We start from the raw sequence: 24,554 nt of genomic DNA on the forward strand, positions 1-24,554 counted from the left end.
ACAAATCTCAGTTCATACTGCTGCTATAATGGTAAAGCTAGTGAGAAACAATGCATGTTCTTCTATAGTAATTGTTCACGAGTCTCATGTAATGCTCTGCTGTCCTCTAGTGGATGAGTTTAAAACTACAGTTCCGACGCATGAGAGATTTGAGTTTAGGGACGTTTCATTTGGTTCATCAATGTATCATGTAAGAATATCACAACAAGTGGAAATATCATTCCCTGTCAGTTTATAATGTTGAACATTAGTTTCGTCATCATCACTTTCGGTCATTCTACATTACAAATCACACATTTTACATGGTAAAATACATGGTATGAACTCAGAGAGTTTTCAAGAACTTCTTAACAATCTTTTTGAATTTCAAAGTCTAAAATGATCACTTTTAGTCTATGAATTATTATGACTGTGTGTCTCGAATTGATCATTTGAAACTATATAATAATCTTGTCTCTCTAAATTACGATTTAAATATCAGAACTTCAAAGGTTAAAATCAAGACTAAGAGAATCAAATGTATTACTTTGAATCTATTTGATCGTGTATGACTTTGACTCAATTTTTGATCTCTGAGGGAAACTGTTCCCACATCGATGGGGCGTTCAAGCACTCAAAAAACCCATAATTTCTTAACCACTGGTGCAGATGTGGAGGATTACTAAGCCGTGTCGGGTGTTCACTTAACTAACAATTAACTCACGATGACTGAGTTTGTGTGGAAAAACAAACGTTTTGCTGTTTATCACACTGTGACCGTATCTAAGAAACAGCGCAGAAATAAAAATAACAAAACAGTACGGTTTTTAAGATTTTGTTTTTTTAGAGTACATGTGTTGTATGTATTTATTTACTTTTTATTTGTAACCATTTATTGTACTCAATGATCCCATTTTTTCTCGTCAAAACAGTTCTGTACAAATTAGGTGGTTACCTCGGTGAAAGCTTTTTGATTCATGCTCGTTTTCGACCGTACGTGAAGGCAACACTACATTGCTTTACTTTACTGAGCTCGTGGAGTATCTTATTCAACAACGGCTGAGTTTGGGGGACTAAATTTAGCTTTATGATCGGGGTTTTGTCATAGTAACTAGAAATTTTACCTGACATAGAAACGTGGCGGTGTTTTCACCGCTTTTGTAGTCGGGGTAAAGAAGAAACTTCCAGGTTAAATCTGGGAGGATGCGAGCAGCCGATGGAGCGCTGACTGTATGGATGTAGCTGGGACACGATGCTAGCAAGCTAACTGGCCGCAGAGGTAGGAGGAGAAAAATCTTCTCTATCGTTTTGTGTTTTTTTTTTATTTCTATTGTTAGTAAAAGACGCTCATTTAAAATCATAAAGTTTTCCATGGGTGGTGGTAACTTAAAAAAGATGTTCGATGTTTTTAGAGGGGGAATGCTCTTAGTTGAAGAGGGGCAGTAAACTTTCAGAAACTCCTTCAAAGCTGCGGCCCAACAGCAACTTAATGCTGCTGACTGATTACATGGTGTACATTCAGGGTTTCTTTGATTATGCTTATACTCTGTGCTTTGATGGTTATAGTGGCTGCTCAAGAAAATCAATCTGATAAGTGGTAAGTTAAAAAAAGAGTACCATTCCTCTGGTTTGCAGTGTTGTAGATGCAGTGTAAAGCTGATAAACATTACAGTTTATCTCCATTGTAAATATATTTAAATAGACTGTTTTATAGAGAGATACTTTTTAGTGTCTTGTAACATTTATAATATGAAAATGTCTTGATTCAATGAAAAGCAAAACTAAGCAGAGCTAAGTCTGTAGTGAAACGTATTTACATTACTTATCCCTTTAGTAAAATGGTTCAAATATACATTTAAAAAGTCACTTTGAAAAGTTTATTTAGGATACTTGCACCAAGTGATGTGTTTTATGTTGCTGTATGTAGTTGTCAATGTTAGTGTTGGAGTTTATATACTTTTGAATTTATACCCCATCACATTGTTGCATATTGAAATTCATGAAAGTATATAAACATACATTATGGCAACTAAATAGTATTCTAGTTTCACCTTCCTGCTTGTTGGTATTGGTGTTGACCAAATATCAACACCACATAATGTGACGCTACCCTCTGTGTGCTCAGTGTGCATTGATGGAAGATTCATTCGCCTCTGTATGCTGAATGCTTGAAGCAGCTCCAGCATCAAGATGCTGTGTGGGATTAATTCAGCTGTTAGTCACTGGAGCACTTTGATAAAGAGCCATAGACTTTTGTAAGGAGCATTGAACTTTGATCCACTGGTAGTCATTCAAACAGGAAGTATAAAGAAACTAGATTAAACTGTGAATTTGTCAGAACATCCTTTTCCTCTGCAGCACTCCTAAATGCTTTCTCTTTGATACAGAAGTTGCAACGCTTTGCTTGGCTTAGCTCTGGCTGTTTTAATGTCAAGGGGAAAGTCCAGGTTTTATCATAGTTTTTTTGTAATTAGTCTCCAGAAACTGAGGTTTACATGTTTCCTTTAATGTGTAAATGATTCGGTATTCACCAGGTTAGACATTTATTTAAATCTAACCTCATGGATAGAAAACTAGATACCAGAGAGGTAATTATTTATTAAGCAAAGAGAAAACCAAAGATATGGAAAAGTTTGAAACATGTACGCCCTTAAAATGCATAAGCCAGAGAATGTAAAGAGTTTGAGCTTTATTTTTACTGTGATGACTTCAACCATGTTAATGTGTACATGAAGTGAAACCTCCATGAGAGGGTCCCAGTCGCCACTTCTTTGTGTTCATTTGCTCTTGCTCTACTTGTAATTCTGGGCTTCATCTCTTATCATTTGTCCACAAAGCAGAAGAGAAGAAGTAGAACAGTGTAAAGATAGAGTGGACAGAGAAGTTATAAGCTTGCAACATCCTCTTTGACTAGACGGGAACAACAAAGATCAAGGCAGTTTAAACACAAGCTGTTGAGGTTTGAAAATCACGTTTTCAAAAGGTTTAACACAACGTCTTGCAAATTCGTGTCATAAAAATTCAAGTGTATCATGTCAAGCATTGTGAATTGCTTGTTGCAGAAATTTGCTATGCAAATAAACCAGACTTCACAACTGTGACAGGCAGTAAAGTGAGATCTCAATCCCCAAAAAGTAACAAGTGAAAGGTAAATTTAACACCAAGTTCTACTCCAGTGACCCAAATATTTGCAGCATTGATTCCTGTATGAAGGTAGCTTTAGCTTCAGTCAGCGAAAAGCCTTTCCACCCCGCAGCACTCTCATTAGTTGGCTTGTGATTTCTGTGCAATGAAATATCTCTGCAGTTTATGCATTCCTGAGCTCTGACCTGGGGGCAAGTGGCTTAACCCCCTCAGCTTCACAGACCTGCCAGCGGGACGGTCATTAAAAACCCACGCTGAGTATCCCCACTCGGTTCAGACTTGCATTCCTCTAGATGGGTTTCCTCGGCAGCCACAGATATGAGTGTTGCCAAAACACACATGAGTGATTGATTGGTTTAGAGGTGAATTTAGAGGTGTTCACCTTTTGCATCAGGTTATGAGGATATTGAGGGTTTGTGAAGACGTACGAAACATGAAAAATTAATAACTGGTTGAAATAAATTCTGCATGGAAGACAAAATATGTCTTTGTTGTTGTAACAGAAAAAACATTTTTTTAAGAGCTTCTGGTCTTTATCACAAGGTTCAAGTTTCCTTTAGGTCATGGTCCTATTTTCTGACTTAGTAAATTTTCTAGGCTTGTGATCATCAAGCCTAGAAAATGCTAACAAAAGCCACTGAAGGCATCTGCAGTTATTCAAACATGTTTCAATATGTTTTTAATAGAGATGTGCCGATCAGGTTTTTTCCTGCCGATACCGATCACATAATTATTATTCATTTATTTTTTATCATAAACACTACCGGTTACATTATGTGGAAAAAGGAACCATGAATTCACCTTAATTTAGACAAAAACTTGTTTTTAATCACTTTTTCCAAGAAGAAAACTAAACAAAACAAGCATTGTGCAAATTGTACTGCTATTGATAATACTATCTTTAACAGACTGATAACATATGAAGGCTCTGAAGAGGCTAAATAATGCAAAGAGCCAAAATAAAACCTCTCAACATTGCCAAGAAGTTCAAGTATAAAACGTGACATTCAAAGGCAAAAACAGGTTCCATTACAATAAACAATCCAGAGTTACTGAAGGAAAACTTCCTGATAGCATGGCGGCTAGCTGATTACTGCTAGCTCTGATTGGCTGTTTCTGACTGAGCGGAGTAATTATGGAGAACAGGGAGGAGATCGATTATTTTTTCAGAGATTATTTGTCTCATGTTAGGACAGCAAAAGTATGTAAAATGTATTTTTTTTTTTTAAGTTAGATGCTACAGCTTTAAATAGAGGTTTGGTGTGAGAGTCACTACCAGGTGGAGCAGAAGCGAAGCTCTGTCTGTCAAATATTACTACCTGTAGCGTAGCAGCGGTTCAACAGCGAGAGCAGAACCAGCGTCTTACATCGCAGCTCGAAGACTTAAATAATTTTGCGGGTTATTTGTTTAGCTTTCTGACCGTCATGCTAATCCGGGTGAGTGTTTGTAGCTGTGCGCTGCTTTACCTGCTATCTGATCCTCCATATGTCTTTTTTACTGCAGTGAGCATCGATGTAGCCAAACTCCGTCAAGTATGGCATTGTTTTTATGCCATATTAGATTCGTGGTGTTGTTGCATTTTGACGTGCTTTAATTTTCCGCCGCAACAGGCAAACTTCCCCATTCACTCAGTGCGTTATAGTTCCACATCGCTTAGGATTTGTTGCTACACGTTTGCGCAGTGTGAAGGAAAGAGGAGACCAGCTGCACAGGCAGGCTGGGAAATGAGAAGCAGGTGATCGGTATCGGCAACAAGATACCGCCGATCACCGATCATGCACTTTTTCACGGAAATCGGCCCGATTATGATCGGTGACCGATCGATCGGCACACCTCTAGTTTTTAAGCTCCAAATGACCACAAAAACAACATAATTAAAGCTGACAATTATGACATTTTTGGATTGCCTAAATCTTCTCTAAAAAATTTAACTGTTTAAGTTCAGTTTTACCTTTTTGCCATGCAAATTTGGTATTTATTGCACACCACAAAACTGTAAACTGAGACTTAAAGCATGTGAATGTATGTTAAGGTTTGTAAAAAGCATGAGAAAAATAAATAAACTCAAGCCCAGTATATGAAATATAGCAAAACTGAACTGGAAATAAATAAAAAATAAGGTTTATTACACTGTTGAAGTTGTTATAGTTGATGTCATTAATTACTTCAACCAGTGATGGCAGGCTTAAATGAGTAAAAATATTGTAAGAGCTATTTTTCTACAACTCTCATCTTGATCATATGTGAGTTTTGTTGTTTTCATGCTCTAATTTTCAATCAAATTCATTTGCACTCCATAAAATATTATTTTTTTTTAATTCACAATGCCAAACTCCACAATAAATTTAAATTGTCATCATATTTACTTTGGTTTGAATTCATGTTTTGAATGTTCAATAATTTTTTTTATCTATTTTTTTACCATTTCTATATAAACTTTACTGGAAGGACCAAGCTACAACAAAGTTAGTTACATATTTAAAAAAAAAAAAAAAAAAAAAAGATTATCTACACAGGATACAGCTGAAGTGAACTGGATGTGATGCAGAGTCATCTGGTGGAGGATTGGGAGGAGGAGACTCTTTTTGGTCGGCATAGAGTTTCATACTTCCAGTCAATTTCCTACGTGTAACGTAGAACAAAGACGGAGATTTAGGGCATCTGAGTGAATAAAAGAGATTAAGGCAGGGATATTTGGAGAGATAAATGAGGAAGATGAGATAAAATGGAGGAAGAGACGAGGGATGAAGGGATTCCCTGCTGAGGATATGGGAGGGTGGGGTTGAAGGAATGCAGCTAACAAGTGATGCATGGGTATAAATAAACTGGAGGGTAATTAGACGTATGTTTAAGGCATGTTCCAAAACCAAGTTTACATATATTGCATCAAAAACCTTAAATGACTAATTTCTCCACGGGTAAAATAACGTTCACTTGTTAAGCCCAAAGTGTTTGCAGTGTGGATTTACACGACACATCTGGGCGGGGAGCTTTAGCTAGTTTTCACATCATCATCGGATTCTCATAAACATGAAGTTAATTAGAGGAGAAAAGCTGAGAAGGGAGGCAGTGGCTCCGAGTGTGATCGTCTGTCACTGAAGGCTCCACATGTAGCCATGAACTTAAAAAAGGACTCGAGAATATTTAAAGAATTTGTTTTGCCAGCTGCTGTGTAGCCGACACAAAGCTGCCCTCTGTCTCTCAGGGATTTGTAGTTTATCTAAACTACCCACCACATCCAGCAACTGGTTACCTCCTCGGCTCTGGGTGGAAGTTGTGTCAAAGTAGCGTTTTAGAAAATGTCTCCCACAGACATATTTATGTTCGTAAAACCTTGACTGTAGTTTCCCATGGCCAGAATAGGTCATTATTCACTACTATGACGGCACTTCCCTCAGTTAGGGTTATCAGACTGTTTGGATTACAGCATGTTTATGCAATATGCTGCTTCTGTTTGGGATGAAGAAGATTATTTTTTTTCCCTGCTGCCTTCTCTCAACCCAACCCAAGTTGTTCTAAAATAGTCCCTTCCTGTCATCAAGAAGTTTATTTGTGTTTTTTGTGGTCTTCGCCTTTGTTGTAAGTCCTGTGAACATGCGTACGTTTTTCACAAATATCAGTTTTCGATTGTTTTGTTACATAAGTATTACTTTCATGAGGAAGTCTTTATTTAATAGGCTTTTTAAACAGAAATGGCAGTTCTGCTTTTGTTTTCTGAACGGAAGTCGTGAAACAAACATGAATCATCCAATAAAGATTTCTGCATGGAAATTACCTTCTTTCAACTTCTCAAGGTTTGGCATGCCAGAACAATAAGAGGCCCAGTGTTTTTCACTGTGTCCAGTTGTGTTCGCGCCGTCAAGGCTGAATGTAATACATGTTGCTAACCTAAAACTACAACCTCTAAAGCTGCTGCTTCCTCAGTGCCATGTCATTTGAGATCTGACTCTCCAATGTCTGGGAATCGCCGGACCTTTTGCTACATGTCTGAGACCCAACATTCCTGGAAAGCCAAAATGAATGTGTAGATTCAGAATGAATTTAAGCCATGCAGGAGCGGAGCAGGTGCTGCGAGTCTGCTTAAATCATCTGGACTTCCCGCTGCCATTTGCTTCTCCATATGTTTTTACATGACAGGCCACAAAACATCCTCTGGGTTGTTCTGAAAGCAGGTCGTCAAGTGGGAATGTTTAAGTGGCGACAGGCATATCAAGAGTTACGAGATAATTACAGATTATTTTTCTTAAGTACTGTTAACAGGGTTTTAAAAAGACTTAAATATGTCTAGATTTTTCATATTGGATCCTAAATTGAAATTTATGGTTTCTATATTTGTTCATTTGTTGCTTTTCCACTGACGACAAGTTGTGAAGACAGCAGTAAATGAAATGTTGCATTTCCTACAAAACCACAAAATAATTCTGGTTCTGAAACTGGTATATTTTATGTTCAAACTATTAAAATCAAAACACTCTGCTTACCTTACCCGAAGTGTGTGTGTGTGTGTATATATATATATATATATATATATATTTGTTAATGAAGCTTACTGTATACTGCTTAAACCCTTGAATAAAAAACTGACCTACAATATTAAACAATTTGAACATGTTAAACAGCGTAAACTCCAAAATGAGCCAACTTCAAGACCTTTCAGATTTAGGTTTAAAGTAATTGTTTAATATTACCAACACATGGCTTGTGAGTGGAAGAAATAACATTTTGAAGTCGCCAAATTAGAGACCCAACTTGAATCTGTTGAAGAGGTTAAAGATTAGGGTTATGACAAAGAGGCTTTCCAACTTCAAAGATGTAGCACTCATGTCCTTAAGAAGAAATTACCAGAAGAAACAGGCCAAACGTTTGATTGTTGTAGCTCCAATAACTATTTTACCATTCATTATTGAGAAGGACATAAATAATTTCATTTCATTTTCTGAACTGTGAAAACAAAAGTTTTTTTTTGTTATTGATTTTTCTTTTATATTGTTCTGTCAAGAGATGGTTGTCTCCTTTTGGACACAAACTTCTTGGTTGAATTAAAATTATTTTAAATTTAAATCACCTAGAAGATGAATGCTTTTGTGATTAACTGTGTGCTATAATGTAACATTTGTTTTTATTGAGTTTATTTCATAATTCAAATATATCTCAAATTTAAATCATGGTCTTATAAAAGTCTGTAAACTCTTAACTTTGTTTTACTGAAACTTGCTGGAATCCTGTATTCCTCAACCAGGAGGTGGCAGTAGTCAAAATTACTTGAATGCCTGAATCACTGAAGTTAGAAAACAAGCTAGAATGGTAATTATCAGAAAACCAGTAAAATAGCTTCTAAAGTCGTAAAATCTTTTAAAACCGTTAATTAAAGCAGTGGTTCCTGAAAGGGGGGTGGCGAGCCCAAATCAGGAACTGTGGAGCTTCTTTTTGGAATCAAAGTAAACAACATATAAAAGGACCATAATTAAAACGTTTTTATGCCATTTTATCTTAGAAGAGATAAAAACATGCTTAAAAATTGACGAGATAAGTTAATGGTATTTGGTGTGGGTTTTATTTTTATCATACCCATGTTTAATTGATGGCAGATTCTTGTATGCACAAGCATTACCAGTCAGTCACACGCTGCATTGCTATTTGGGGATCGGAAGCTGAAAAGTTTGGGAAGCACTGGATTAAAGAAAGTTTGTCTTTAGTCGTCTCTGAGAGACACTTTTCAATCTTTCCCTCAAATCTGAGCCTATAAACAAGTTGTCACAAGAAACGGTGAGCGTTACTGCTCAAGACGGGTGACTTGTTGGAATTGTCAAGATAGACTAAGCATGGGTGGGAATATCAAACATTGGTCACAACATATTAAAAATGAGAAAGCATTTCTTGAGCTGCCCCATTTGTTTTGCTTTTCTGATGATCAGCTGACAGATTAATTTGCTTGTTACTTTATTTTTAGTTACTAAACTGCTTGGTTTCATTAGAGCCGTAGCGAATGTGAAGGAAAACAGTTTTGATCAAGTTGCCACTCGTGTGTTCGCGAGTGCTGATAGGAGGGTGATGCTAGGTGTAATTCCTCAGTGTGTTGGTCATTGTTGTTGACACAGTTTCAAACTCTGCCAGTGGAGTCGGGTTATCCGACACCGTGTTTAAAGCGCTCAGCCCTCTGTGAATGCAGCCACTCCTCCCCAGAAAGCACCGCGCTCTGTGGGCGAGTCGCTCATTCCTGTCCAGACTCCACACCGCTCACATTTTTCTTAACATTCAAGTCACGGATTCTCAGGGGGATTATTTCACCTCTTTGACTTTGGCTGTTTTTCTTAGTTCCCCACAGAGTAAGTACATTTGTTATTGTTGTTTGGCTGGAAGTGCCTGAGAAATATCTGCTTTCATCTGCTTTCTTATTTACGATGTAGAATATGTTGTGTTTTTTATTTTTTTCATTTTTTAAAAAAAAAAGGGGTTTACATCACATAACTATATCTATATTTGAAAACTATAGAGTTAATTAATATTTATGCTTCAGAAATATTCTTTTGTCTATCAGAAAAATATCAGAAAAATCGTTTCTCAAACACCTTGCGTTCTTCAGACATCACAATGTTTGAACGTTCAGGGCTTTTCACTGCTTCAGCTGTTTAAGTTTTTGTAAATTAAAAGAAACAACTTCAGTCTTGCTCAACGCATAATAAATGAATTGATTACCGGTTTATCTCAGTTTGAAACAGATAATGAGAAACGAGGAACTTCTAATGCTCAGAGGTCAAGACGTCTCAGGCGGTATTTCTCTTCGTATTCTAGAGAAATCAGCTTAGCTGTGGAAGTGGTGCAGGTTTGAAGTGAGTGAAATATTATTTCATGTGGCTCTGTGTCTAAATAATATAACTGGATACTTACAGACTTTTCAAAACTGACTTTTTATCTCTTTGTGTTTTATTTAAAAACAATTTCTCCTAAGTTACAGCATTTTCACTTCACAAAAGAGACTGACAGTGAATTCCACTTGTAGTTCTGGGATCTTTTTCTATTTGTTGGCAATAAAGGTTTTATTTTGAAGGAAAGCTGCCTAATTAATAAATGTCATAACATGTTTTGTTTTTTTTTTACCAATTTTTATTTTGCTAATCAGCATTGCTTTCACACTGTTGATAATCTAGCTTTTGTTTTTAGCACCTCAGTTCTGCTATCTGTAGATGTTTGAGATTTTTTTTTTAACAATTTGGTCGAGATGGCTTTTTTCTTAAACGCGTGTTACCTTGTTCTGTTTGAAATATCATCTGGATCATTTTCTTCTTTCAACCTTTTGTGTTTTAGTGATTTCCCTTAATTTCTGCAATGGCAGCAGCAGCGTATCTGTGGTTTGGTGGTGCAAGATTTTCAAAGTCATGGGATTTGTGGAGGCAGTTTGTCATCTGCTTGTCATGTCCTGAGTGATAAAGGGAGACGTTTTACTAACGCCTGTATGTTCCTCAGTGTCATCATGTGCCAGCAGCACCATCAGTATAGTAGTAGCTTATCTATTCAAAGGCAGCAGCCTCCTGGTGTTAGCCAGAGTGACCCTCTCCTGTGTGCTGGAATGCGGTCACCATCACATTCCTTCATTTTCCTGGTTAATAATCAAACCAACAAGCCTCACAGTCGGTCTCTCTTTGACATCAGGTGGATTTATGTCTCAGTTATTACACGGACTGAGCTAACAATCATCAGAGTGTTAACAAACATGCAGTCACCGGAAACGCCTTAGACAAGGCAACATGTGTGTGTATGTACTCACCCTCTTGAAGACGCTGACTACACCTGTCTGTGAGGTCAACAAGGCACGTCACACCTGAATCACTGAAGCAACAGGTCGCAAGATTAGGTAATGGTGGGAAAGAACGTTTTGCTCATGTTTGTCCTGGCTGCTTGTCTGATTTATGAAGGAAAACTATTCATCTTTTCAATTTTGTGAATATTTGCAGTGTTGTGTCAACCCGCTCTATTAAATTAGTCAGATAATTAGGCATCTGTTGGCAAAACATGCTTCAGAAATTTCTTGCAGTCTGTTGAAGGTATGATAACCCTGAGTAAAAATAACTTGAGTTTTGGGAACGCACTGTATTAACACAAAAATCTAAATAACTTTACACCAGGCATTTTTTTATTATACCAAACGTAAATAATATAGAGCTAAATTTAGGAGTGGTTTTCTTGTAAATGCAAACCAGCACCATGACGTTGATATTAGCTGGTCAGTAACCAGCCAGCAGTCCACTGTGCTACAGACATGCCAATAGCAGCAAGATGGATGATTTTCTCCTTGGTTTCCACACCATGGCCATTGTGTTTTCTCTATAAGAAATATTTGCAAACAGCCAAATTTGTCCTTGTTGAGCAAGAGAAAAATGTGTTGTTGCTACATAAAGCCAGATAAATCTTCAGTCCCTCCAGCACTTTAAGGAATGGTATGAAGGGAAACGTTTGCAAGTTTGCGACTGCTGTGACCTGCAGTATTTATAACAAGTTTTATACTCAAAAATCAGTTTCCCTCCGTCAGCAATAATTACCAATTTGACCATGACGTTTATCCCAAAGACTCCACAAACTACCCTTCTTTTTTGTGTTTAATTTAAATTTAATGTAACATTGGCTGGTGTTGTACTTCACAGGGCATGGTGTGGCTCTTATCGTTTGCTTCAATCGAAAACAAGTAACAAGAAGTCGATCAGCTGACATGGAAGTCACTGGAGAAATCAGCGACACAGACAGCGGCATCATTCTTCATTCAGGTAAAAAATAGTTGATGTTGAATTGGTGAAAATGTTGAGTAATCATTAATGACATGAATTTCTATGTTTCTTGTTGGAAAACAAAAAAAATAAAAATAAAAGTCTCCCAAGAGTAAAATTCCTTCTGCTGATTCAATATGGCTGCTGTGCTTATAACTCTCTGTCGAGATTCTTGTTTGTACATCTTATGGGTATATCACGTTAAACACACCTGCATTTTTTTTTCACCAAACCAGTTCTATTCATAAACTGGTACTGGAACTTGTTTAGCACCAGTTCTTTGTGTTTCCACCGATACAAGCTCTTGTTCCGGTCCTGAACTGGTTCTTTCTTTTTATTTATTATTATCAGCTACTTTCATCAGGAGCTAAGGCAGGCTTATGGAGACGAACAACCAATCCAAATGCTACATTTAAAACTTTTTTTTTTTATCAGTTTAATGTAAAACAAAAAAAAAGACAGTAAAACAGAGCTCTTCAAAATTAATGAAAAGTCTTAAATCTCTGCAATAACATGAGCTCACTGTCTCTTATCTTCCTGCTATTTAATTTGATATTACAAGAAACACCCACAGCCGTCCATGGATGTAATTTCCAAATCAGTTCTTAAACGCTGGTTGTCTTTTGGCTTTGCTTCAAACATTGTCTTTTGCTTCTTTTTGCCAGCACTTCTGGTGTCAAACGGACCAGAGACCCTCTGATTGTTATTCTAATGTGTTCGTAAATATGGCTTGTTGTTTTAGCCTGGTAAACATCTAATAAATCCCAGCAGCTATCCATCTTACTGATGCGACAAGCCTGACAGTAGTCAGACGTCATTCCCATATCTAAGCTTTGACTTTCAAGACAAAGCAAATGCAGCGTTAGAGCTCTACAAAAACATGAAACAAGCTGCTGAACTGCTTTTTAATTTAGGAGGCTCACATATGCAAGGCATAACTTTTAAGTGATTTGACATGCAAAAACTAGTGCTTAGACATTAAAAAAGTGTTAAACTTACGCATTAAGCTCAGGAAAACCTTGTTTGTTACAATTGTTAGTCCTGACAGATGCGCTGTACCTACCTTCAGCAGGTCGTGCAAAGAAGACATACCAGATGAGTGAAGCAATGCTTTTTATGATGACAGCTCTGTACGAGCAGTAATTGGCCTGTATCATTAAGCATAGTTTAATGTCTTTGGTTCAGATAACAGAGGATCACCTGGCTGTCCAACCATGTTTTTTCCTCAGGCTTGAAGCTCATTATTTGTCCAGGTCAGGCCGACAGCCAGGTCTCAACATGACTGGGCCTTCCTCTGAATTCAAAAACATTATACTGGATATGGTGTTTTTTTTCTCTCCTTTACAGTCTAAATCAAATGAGTTTGAATTAGCAACCGCAGACAGTTAAAGTTGAGTGCAAATGATCAATTTTGTGAATGAAAAAAGTTTGGTTTACTCAGAGAGCCATTTCAAAACTGACTAGGAGCACCAGGTTAGCTTCTGTCCCGACTCTTGATTTAGATTAAATGATCACACTGATTTAGCATTTCTCTTTTTCTGGCTAGATGGTCCACGCAGAAGTACCTGCTGCTTATTTTGCCTTCCAAGCAATAATAGGATTTGTGGTATTTCCGTATAAGCTATTAAAGATGAAACCCTGTGTTAGAATTGAGGAAGTGCCGTGTGCAGACATGCCTCTATATTTAAATGTAACTGCATGACCTGCTGATTTGCTCATTGTGAAACTTTTGGTTCCTGGATCTAATAAACTCTGACTTAAATTACATCACTTAAGGCAATCTCAGTCAGTGCTGTTTTTGATGTTATTTTAAGCACTTCTTTATTTAGGTAATGTTGACATGTTGCAGCAAGCTGCAAAAAAGCATTTTCTTGTTTATGTCCATTTTTTTATTTCTATTTATTAGGGTGTGCTTGTGAGTAGAATACGGATTTCATGACGGAGGAAACAAAGTTTTTCTTTTACCACTTTAAACTTGTTCACATGGGTGTATTCATAATTTAAAGATGTATTTAGACCTGTTACTGTCAAATTGATTATCTTTGGTTTATAAGCACTTACAAACATTTAACTCTTATGCTTTCTTTGACTCTAGGAAGGTTAAATTGCTGTCTGTTTTTACATGTCTTGTTTATTCTTCAGCATTTCACACTTCTGTTTTAAAACTTTTTTTACAATACAAGTCTCGCTGAATATGTGCTTAAATGGACTTGAGTTGAATTTGTTTACTTCTTTTGTAAAGCAGATGAGTTTAATTTTGGTTAGACTCAAAAGTAAAATCTAAAAATTAATCTTTGACGTCAGTTTATGTTTCTTGACAGATCTTAACCTTAATCTTTCGCTCTCAATCTCTTGGACTGCTAACCCAACACTAATGGTTCTGAAAAGAAAATGTAAAGTTAGATATGCACAAATTGTTAATCCAGCACACAAGTATGAATATTTGTTGTTATCCCCTTTGTCATGAATAATTTTTTTCACACCAGTAACGTATTCATCCTGTTCAATGGAGTCTCAGTGGATTGATTGCACACTGCTACCAGCAGCCGATAAAATCCATATTCAAAGCTTATTAAATAAATATGAATCAATAAATATTAACTAAATTATAATCCTCATGAATAAGTCAGTGAGCGTTTCTTAACTGAACTTGCATGAAACCTAAACTTGCTCTCTGTACCCGCTGCTGTCTACTGATACGTTGTCCTCTCTGACATTCCCTGTACTTTTATTGAGCCACGTGGTTCCTGCTTCGCACAATGAAAACGTGTCGGTCCACATTGAAAAGGGGAATTGTGTCTGAAAATGGGGGGGGACTCTTTAGCCTATTGTCGTGCTGTCACGTTCTCTTCCTGTTGCACCTCAGATGTTTGTCAGCACCTGCAGGGATTCTTCGAGTAATCTCTGAAAGTATGCAGCACTCAATGCATTGTGGCTAGTAGCCCCTCCCACGCCAGAGACTAATCTTCATGTCATCAGTCGCCATGGCTACAGACGGTACCAGTCACACTCTTAACATTGTCTGTGATTAGAAAGATCCTGATACTGATTGTGCAGTTTCGGTGTCACTAATGAGGAATGCACCAGGAGTTTATTCTTCACTTACAGAGTTATGTCTTGTCCAAACTGCTGTGTTGGCTAATCGCCAAATGAACAAAAGGCTTTCCACTCAAAATTTTGATCGATTCACTATCTTGTTTTCATACCAGATTAGCTCAGACAACAGGGGGAAAAAAATGATTTCAAAACATAATGTGAATTAAAAATATAAATATATTTATTCGTATAGATTAATCAGAGAAGTCCAGTTTCACACAAACACTTGAATAATTCTTGAACTGTTCCTTTACTTATTAAGTAGCTTTGTTTAAACAATGGATGCTTTTCATGTTTTTTTGCACACAGAGCAGGCGTTCAGTTTGCTCGCCGACTTGTCACGATAATGCAATGCAGTTCAGCAACAATTAAAGTGATGCTTGAAACAACATGTCGGTGACCCGGAGTCAACACATCAGCTCTCACAAAATGTTCTCTGTGCTGAGGTTACAATGGGGACAAACGCATTAACGCCAACATTAAGTTTATTAAAGTTTTTATGATGTTTTATTTTGAATTCCTGCTTTGTTTCGATTTGACTGAGTTATTTATTAATTACGTTCTGCTTCCGTGTGAGCTTTATTATTAACTACTCACTCCGTGGTGAACTTTAGGACAGTCACAATCACGATTGTTGATCTCAGGCTAAGTCGCGTTTCGTTTCTCTTGTTGCACGGCACAGGCTCCGACAGTCCCACTACGCATGCAAAGGATGTGACCACACACACGCGGGCCATGAAGCTGAAACACCAGGCGCTCCAAGACCGGCTGGAGATTTGCATACTCGAGCTGAAGAAGCTCTGCATCCGAGAGGCTGTGAGTCACAATCTCAGACGAACTCTTCAAGAACAAACGTTCAAGATTGATTTTGTTTGAAATGATATGCAATGTTTTTGTTTGACAAAACTAAAGATATTACATTTAATCAAAGCGATGCAATCCGCAGTCAGCGTGTGAATGATTCATCTCCTGCTTAGGAAGGCTTAGATTGGTGGGGCAGTTTTGTGCCGCTGACTCATTTTACTGCTTGTTAACCATAGTTGGTTTCACAAAAGCTCCAGGGAAATCTTATGTGGAAACGCACATTTTCACAATGTTGCTTCACAAACAGCATGTGACAAAGACTCAATTTTTCTGTCTCATAAAATCTCTTGAATATCATTAAAAAAAAGATTTTTTTTTTTTTTTCCTACAATTTCAGGTTAGAAGTGGTTGTAATTAGTGTTTTTATATTCAGTCTGTTTCTACAAAAGTTTGTCTACTTTTTTCAAATAAGACTTGACAATAACACAGAAGTTAAAGCATGGTAAACTGGAGTTTAAAGAGAAAATCTGAACTTCTGTTTCCCTGTAATTGCCCCTGAAAGTTTCCTTTTAAAGGGATATATTGCCCCAACCCTGAGCAGGGGAGGAAAGCTACGACTTTCTAGCTGCTAATGGGTGATCAGCCTCTCCAGAGTGACTCTTAACCCCTAGAACCCGACGGACCCACCGGTGGGTCCAGCTGCCATGTGACCTCGGCTCGCTCTGTAAACAAAGGCTCCACGTGCCTTTAAATTTTTTTTATTTTTTATTATCCGCTAAAAGAGGCTTTGATCTTTCAAAAACTATTCTGCATAAAGGTTTTGCCCAAAATGTTAAGATTTAAATTTATGTATACCCCCTGAGGGTGTAAGAGGTTTAATATAATAAATAAGAAGTTAGATGTACTTTCTTAATTAATAGGTAATGCAAAGATTATCAGTTTTTTAAAATTAATATCTGTATAGAATTTACACAGAGTGGTCAAATTAAAGGTATTTTTCTTTCTGTTTTGGCATCAGGTAACCAGTTATTATTTTTCTTAGTTTTCCACAAAAATGGAGCAATGATTAGGGATATGTTTGTTCTCATTTTGTACAAATTTGATGTTTATTTCTTTGTTCTAAAACCTGTCAGTGGAAATAACCATAAGCCAAACTATTTGTACAAAGCAGTTATTTTTTAATAGTAAACTAGACAAGGGTCTAGTTGGTCATTTAGACCATTTTATTCTCCAGTAGCAAGGGCAAAAGCCACAGTTTGGCTTGTAAAAGTAGCTGATTTCTGCTCTCCAGGAGTCGGGACACTCCTAACACCATTTGTGGTCATATAAAATGTTCATGCATGGCGTGACCCTCATTTTTGTTTATTTCAACCTTGAAGCAAACAATCTGTCTTTGCAAAGTGGAAAAAAAGAAAAGCAACTGTAAATCATTTTTGTATTGAATTGCCCAAACATTCTACAGAAAACGAGTTGTTAGTGTGTTTTATCTTTTCCTTTTTGCTGTGGAAATGTTTCTAGCTTATAAGGTTTTATAGTTATTACAGATCTTTGATTAAGAAAAATGTCGAAACATGTTATCCTGAAATTTAATTAAAAATCCCTGGCCCATCATCCTCATCTGTCCTGTCAGTCAGACACTTTTTTTTTTCCTTCTTGGAAGAAAAACTTCCCATAGCTCAGCAGACAGAAAGTGCAAAGTTGTTTCTCTAAGATAAAGCAGATTGAGATCAGACTGCGTTCATCTCCACTCTGCAGGCGAATTACATAAACACTTAAAGTGATACAAGCAGATGATGCCGCTCGCTAATTTTTCAAGAGCTTAATACGCATGGAGGCTAAAATGGAAAAATATTAAGGAAAATACTGGTTAAGGTTTTACAGATTAGCATCTTCTCTGCTTCATTTTTATCATTCACAGCAGCTTCCATCGTCTCTTGGGGGTCATAAGAGTCAAACTCTGGTTCAGACCTGTATGGTTAAACTCTTTCAACTCAGGTGTTTCTCAAATGTTTTGGAATATTAGTCGAAATCTCTCAGAAGTTGTTCATCTGACACAAAGTTTTGTCACGCTTGCTGAGCGTCGTGGTCATTGTGCCTCATGTGGCGTCACCAACTAAGGAACATGAAGCAGAATCAGCAGTAATATATCTTCAGGATCCTGTTTAGTATATTTTTTTGTTGGAAATCCATAGATAACATCTTTAAAGAGATGAGAGGAAACGGTAAAGCTTTGCATTTCTGTAGAATTGAATCTACTTCGAGGTTTGTTTGTTTTTTTGTTGGGGTTTTTTTTCACACACCATGCCGTTAACTTCCTCTTTCCTTGTCTACGCGCCAGCTGAGTGAAGGGTTCAATAAAAACTGACATGCACATTACATGTAATTTCCAAGCTGGACAGTTGAAGTGGGAAACAGTTGTAGTGTTGACGCGCACAGGCGCTCCAATGTGGAATCCCAAAATGGGTCGCTGTTTCCCGTTGACACTTGGGCTGGGCAGTCCTGTTGGGACATGCTTACACAAACTAATGGGAGTCACACTCCCTCTCTCACATCTCTGTGACAAAGAAGAAGGACATACTCATAAACCACAATTAACGCGGTTGCGTAAGAATGATGTCTCTGTGACACTTAACTTCCATAAAATGTATTTATTGTTTTATCTGCGTCTTGTTGGGTATGAAAACCGATTCGGTCAGAAAGTGAAATTCAAAAATATGCGGTTGTGAAACAAAATCCCCTGCTTGGTTGCACGCAGAATTGTGCAACCGAGTCTTTGAATGTGTCTGTCTGAACACGTTGGAAAGGATCTGATACAGATTTTTGTGTATTGTTTCATAACCGCCGTGGAGGATGTTGGATAAACCCCTTCAAAAGAGTGCAACAGAAACTAAACACGGGATTTAACGGCTGTGATTTTGAACAAACTTTTGTTTTGATTAACTGTCTAATAAATCCCCTGTCTGTCCTATAAAATGAAACTTTCAGAGTTGTTAAGATATTAATGAGCTTTCTAATTATTTTTTAATATTATTGTTGTTTAGGAGCTGACGGGTCAGCTGCCAAAGGATTACCCTCTGCTACCAGGAGAGAAGCCTCCACAGATTCGCAGACGCATCGGCGCTGCGTTTAAACTGGATGAGCAAAACATTCCTCAGGGATCAGAGGTACCTGGTGCATTTTCAGATGGTAGAGTCTAAGATTTACGGTTTTACATGACGCAGACACCCAACATTTCTGGCTATTTAATCTCCAGAATTCAGAACTGAGTCTGGTGGATGTCGATTTGGCGCTTCAGACGAAGATATACGAAGCGGCCCGCAAGCTCTGTGATGAAGATCACCTGAGCAAGTCTGTCAAGAAGAGTCGGATACTGCACAGCAAGACTGAAGAAGAGAAACTCAAGAAGCTTCAAGAAAAGGCCTTTCAGCTGCGGCTGGAGCACGGCCGATCATCGCCACTCCCCGGTCTTGCTGTTACACAACAAGGTGAGAAACTCATGATCACAAAAAGCCACAGACTGACAGTTTGATGACAAATCCCTTTATGACTTTCAAAGTCCCTCTGATTTTGAAAGTATTAAAACTTCTGACTTGGTTAGATCCAGTTGTTTTAATATGAATGTTTATGCTTTGTTTCCTTTGTTCTATCAGATCTTGGCACATCTGATGACAGCTCTTTATCTGATTCTGCGGTGCAAGATGAAGGTAAGAATGAACTTATCCCGATTTGTACAAATGGAAAAGTTTAGTTTCATTTTTTTACAGTGGGAGGAAAAAGCTTGGATTTTGGCACTTGAGCCATTAACAATAAAACATACGCTGATGTAAAAAACATTTGCACTCGTACAAGTTTTCTTCTGTTTTTTACTTTTCTTTTGTCGCACCTAAATGTTTCAGATTATCAAACAGATTATGATCTCAAAGACAAAACCAGGAAGTAAAAAAAAAAACAATGATTTGCTGTCCAAATTAACCTGCTGTTGAAAGAAAAGAAATTGTACTCTAAAACTAATAACTGGCAACATTTCTGATAAATGATAATGAGTCTTTTCCATCTCAGTGGAGGAATTTTGGGCCCAGTTTCCTTTTTATAGACGGCTGGATGTTTTCATTCAGGATTTTATGATGGAGAACAGATTTCATGTTTTTATCATTTATGGTAAATTTTTCAACTCCTGAATCAGTGAGACCTCCTGGACCATCACACTCTCCCCACCTCCATTTTCCAAAACATTCGATTTATGTGGTCAGTCCACTGATTATTTTCCCGTAGCACTCTGGTACCATTGTGGATTTTTTTTTTCTTTTTTTGCCATTTCTTTTTTTCCTATAGAGGACAGATTGTTTTGATTAATCTTCCCCGCCAAATCAAATCATCATATTAAACCTGCTTTTCTAACTATTCAGGTTATCTTTGTCGTTGGAAGACTCAGTTTCTATTTTGTGAACCACTCCTTCCCTGGTTGCATCTCATAGAAGATGCTCCAGAATAACCTTTGCTCAGCAGTCATTTATACTAAATACTTTACCGTAATTATTCATTTGTTCCCAGAAGTCACAAGCCAGTCCTCGCAGCCATCCTCTGGTCTTCCTTATCCAGTGGAAACGGATTCGCCCCGGCCGCTCACCATGTCCTCACGTTCCTGCGTCGACAGCTCCTACATGTCTTCATCAGCGGCTCCTCGGTCGCCGCTGTCTAACCCCTGTCAGTCTCCCTGCCCCAGCGTCGACTCCAAGTTGAGTTTTACCTCCAGCCCTGTGTACGACCCTCCTCCCATCCAGCACTCTCCGTGGTCGGAGTCCAGTCTCGACCAGCCGTACCAGAAGAGCAAGAAGTCGCGTTCCTCCAGCACAAAGAGGTGAGACAGACCATCCGTCATGACAGTGGTCCTGCTTTTTTAAGTCTAGATTAAGTGAGCCATTTTACCTCTCATAAGAAGGTTGGAAATCACGTTTTATCTCTGTGATTATAAGTCGTTTGTAATATTACACCTACCGTATTACCTATTGATTGATATTGATGCTTGGTTAAAGCAAAAGTTTACGTTTTAAAGCTAATTCTCTTTACTACATACTCTGTTTTATGCTGCTTTGTAGAAGAAGTCAATCTATTGGAAAGTGCGACACTGCCCTCTGTAGGTGCAAAAAGCCAACACACACACAGAAAGAGGCACAACATTATGACCAGTGAAAGAGGAAATAAACAGTACACATGTCTTGATTGTGACATCCATAAGTGTGTGGACAAATTATATTAGGCAGCAAAAAGTGAGTTAAACACTGGAAAATTAAACAGACATTTGAGGCAAGTTTGAAAAGCTCTAAAAATGGAGGCTATGTAAAAAGGCATCACCCTGTAAAACATATTTAGGCTTCATTATCCTAACGATTTCTGGAGCTGATCAAAACTTTTAAGCTTTGGAAATGAAAACAAAAGTAATGTATTTCACCAGAACATTTTTCTGAGGGATCCCTTTTGTTTCCCAAAGGTGTGTATTGTTTTTAATTTATTGTTATTAATGTTTGTGGTTATGGTAGTATTACAGTTGGTTATTGCTTTATTTTGAGCCACATAGAGGAAAATAAATGCATATTGCAGGTAAAAAAAAGAACAAAGAAAATATATATACTTCCACACAGAAATGTATACAGTAATATCCATACAGTAAGAACATTGTTTGACTCGTCAGTTCATGTTTTATGTAATAATTCTGTATTTAGACATAAACAAGAATGCATTTAGCTCCAAAAAGAGTGGGACAAAGACTAACAGTTTGAATCCATATGGAGACATTAAGAACAGAATCATCCTCCAACCACAGGCCCTGCAGTGTTCATCCCAACATTAACAGGAAAATCTGTGCTTTGTGTTCAGCAGTCCAGCCAAATCTGAATTGTTGCCACCGTTGGAGGCTTGCTTACCTCAACACCTGTCCCATATGAGACTGGGCCGCACCCAGTCCAGCAGCACCCCCTCCACTCCAGAGATGCGTGTGCACAGACAGCTCTCCCTCAGGTAGCCACATCGCAGACACACCTCCATGTTTAAAGTTCTTCTTGGGACGAGAACATTAATATATTTTATATTTTGGTGTATTTTCATTCTTTTTTGCCATGTGCTCTCTGAATCAGAGCTGTTTCTGTGTTGTTGTTTTTTTTTCCCTAGGGTGTCCAATCCTGAATCATCATTTTACAAGGAGCGTGGCCGTACCAGAGGTCCCAGGCGACGTCTGACAGAATACCAGATAATGTTACCAGAGACTCATTCTCCTACGATGAGCTACAGCAGCTGCGCTAGCTCTGAGGACAGCAACTCTGAACGCTCCTTCTCCATTCACAGCAACTCCCCGGGTCAGGAGTTCCCCTCTCATCCACGCAGACAGTATCAGGCTACACCCCCGCTCTGCAGCCCAGAAGGCAGCTATGGACCTCAAGGTCTCGCTCCCACCGCCTTTCATCGCAACCCCGGGTCTCTAATGAGTCCTGCGGTCCAGAGACCGTATTACGATGATGAAATGGTCTACCCCGCCGACATGGACCTGACTCGGCTCCGTATCCCGCAACAAACGGCTTGCTCCCCCAACACATATGAATATTATTACAGAAAAGCTGCTATTCCCCACCAGAGAGCACAGAGGCCTGTACCTCCTGACATCAGGCTCACCCCCCCAGCACAGATGGACAACGTGCTCTACGGCTGCCACGGTCTCCCACGTCAGGTGGTGAATGAGCAGCTGATGTCCTGGCACCGCCGCAGTCAGTTCAAAACGCCACGATCTCGCTCTCTGGACAGACAGGGAGCAGTCAGGCTGAAAAACATGTCGACACAAGAGTCAACCAGCTACCAGAGTCAGAAACTCCACGACCAAGTAAGAAAACCCAAATGTGATGGTGTCTTTTCACAGCAGTAGTATTCTACTTTTACAAGACAAAAATGTAGCGACTTGCAAGAGTATTGAACAGATCAATTTTTGCCAGATCATAGTCACAAAATTGAATGTACTTTATAGAGATGCACCGATCTGACATTATCTGTATTGATCCTGATATTGGGGGGGGGGGGGGGGGGGTATTGGGGGGGGGGGGGAGTCAGATCAGCTGTCAGTGAAAATGCACCTGATCCATAGCGGAAGATCTATTCAGTCTAATTCTATGATGTGAGCTCTGAGCAACATCATGCTTTTTAACATTTATTTTACATTGTATTTAGAATTCCTAATTGCACTTTCTGCATCATTTTAAAGAAGGTTTGTTAGTTTATTTTTAAATGTTTGACTTGTTTTTGTCAGTTTCTTTATTGGCTGTTAAACTCCTGCGCTGGGGAAATTAAAGTTGATTTTACATGTTTGGCCAATCTTGTGAAGCTGTTTGATGTATTTAAGTGTGCAGAGTATTAAATAAATTTGTAATTCAGTATACTGTTAAATGTTTAATAAAAGAAACGTTTTAAGTCAATCCAGCTGTTTTTCTGTATCGGATCGGTAACAGGCCGATACTAAATATACTCATGTATCGGTATCAGTAATGAAAGAATATGGATCGGTGCGTCCCTAGTATTTTATTGGGATTTTATGTCATAAATCAGGACATAAATGTAAAGTACAAGGGAAAAAATAAAATATAAAATACAGCTTTTATTTTTTTTACTAGTATAAATAAAATGTGGCTTTTGTGTGTGGGCCTATTTTCTAGATTTATTGTAATCAGAGTTTTTTTTATAGATTAAAGTTTATGTTGAAAAAAGCTTATTATACTTGGAAACAGAGAGGTCTTCCACTGAGCAGAACATATTCTGCTAATACAATGTTGCCTGTCATTATCAGATCCTTAAACATAAATTTAATGTTTTCTCTTTTAAAGGTTATCCAAAGAGGAGCCATGCATAAAGCTGCAGAAGAAGCTCCACAGCACTGGATGATAGACAATGGCTCTCACTACATGAGTCAAGTGTGAAGATCAGAGATTAATTCACCGACTGCAGTTTTACATGTTGAACCACAATACATTGGTCTGAATATCAATTGTATTGTCAGAAGGTATTTTTACCATTCTGTTTACTCACTTTGTTTCATTTGCGCACATAAAATGAGGACAAAGGTTGGAACGTCTTGCCAACAGAAATCAGCAGAAGGTCAACATTTCCTCAGCAGAGTTGAATTTGCTGCAGATGTTTAGATTTGATTTAACATTTAGAAAAAAATTTTTTTTGCCATGTTAAGAGAATGGAGTCTTGCTGCTGCTGCTCTTGTTCAGTCTGAAATGTTTGTGTCATAAAACATAAATCTTTAATACGTGGAAGAGCTATACAATGTTAAGTAGGTGTATAAAGACAATAAAACTAACAATAATTGTTTGCTGTTGGTCAGCAAAGCTGTAACTTTATGTCCTTAAAGCTGAAGCATGAATTATGAAATTTAGGTACTAAACCTTTTTAGTTGGTAATATTTCAGGTTTGTGTGAGGATGTACAAAGAAAAGTTGTCTTTTTTCTAGTGGATGTGAAATAATGTCATCCTTTTCAACCTGTTTTAGGGAAATAATCCACTATGTAATAATAATAATAAAGATTAGAAACATATTTTTATAAAATAATCCCAGTTAACGAGCTTGGGCTGCTTGTAGTGAGTGTTCTGAGATTGAAATCTTTGTTGTGTATGTGTGTGCGTGTGTGTGTTATAAATATATATATATATAAAATGTGTGTGTGTGTGTATATATATGTATTTTAGGCTGCACTGGCTAACTTGAATAACTGACCCACTGAGTTAAAATA

General features: G+C 37.9%; 1 protein-coding gene across 4 annotated transcripts; it reads left to right on the forward strand.

Annotated features, from left to right (window-relative positions):
* The first annotated feature begins 957 nt into the window (after positions 1 to 957).
* On the forward strand, positions 958 to 24,145 carry inavab (innate immunity activator b). Of its 4 annotated transcripts, none has more exons than XM_007561177.2 (10): positions 958 to 1,258; positions 11,764 to 11,883; positions 15,662 to 15,795; positions 18,825 to 18,947; positions 19,037 to 19,268; positions 19,434 to 19,487; positions 20,335 to 20,641; positions 21,658 to 21,798; positions 21,949 to 22,651; positions 23,643 to 24,145. In XM_007561177.2, exons 2-10 carry the CDS (start codon positions 11,829 to 11,831, stop codon positions 23,733 to 23,735), a joined length of 1,842 nt encoding a protein of 613 aa, XP_007561239.1. In that variant the 5' UTR covers positions 958 to 1,258; positions 11,764 to 11,828; the 3' UTR covers positions 23,736 to 24,145. The 4 variants fall into 4 exon arrangements, with proteins under 4 accessions (XP_007561239.1, XP_016531453.1, XP_007561240.1 ...); XM_016675967.1 differs by lacking the exon at positions 958 to 1,258 and adding an exon at positions 9,303 to 9,450 and having other exon boundaries at positions 21,661 to 21,798; XM_007561178.2 differs by lacking the exon at positions 958 to 1,258 and adding an exon at positions 9,304 to 9,450.
* The last annotated feature ends 409 nt before the right edge of the window (positions 24,146 to 24,554 follow it).

This window comes from Poecilia formosa, unplaced genomic scaffold (genome assembly GCF_000485575.1).
Source record: "Poecilia formosa unplaced genomic scaffold, Poecilia_formosa-5.1.2 Scaffold124, whole genome shotgun sequence".
Lineage (NCBI taxonomy): Eukaryota > Metazoa > Chordata > Actinopteri > Cyprinodontiformes > Poeciliidae > Poecilia > Poecilia formosa.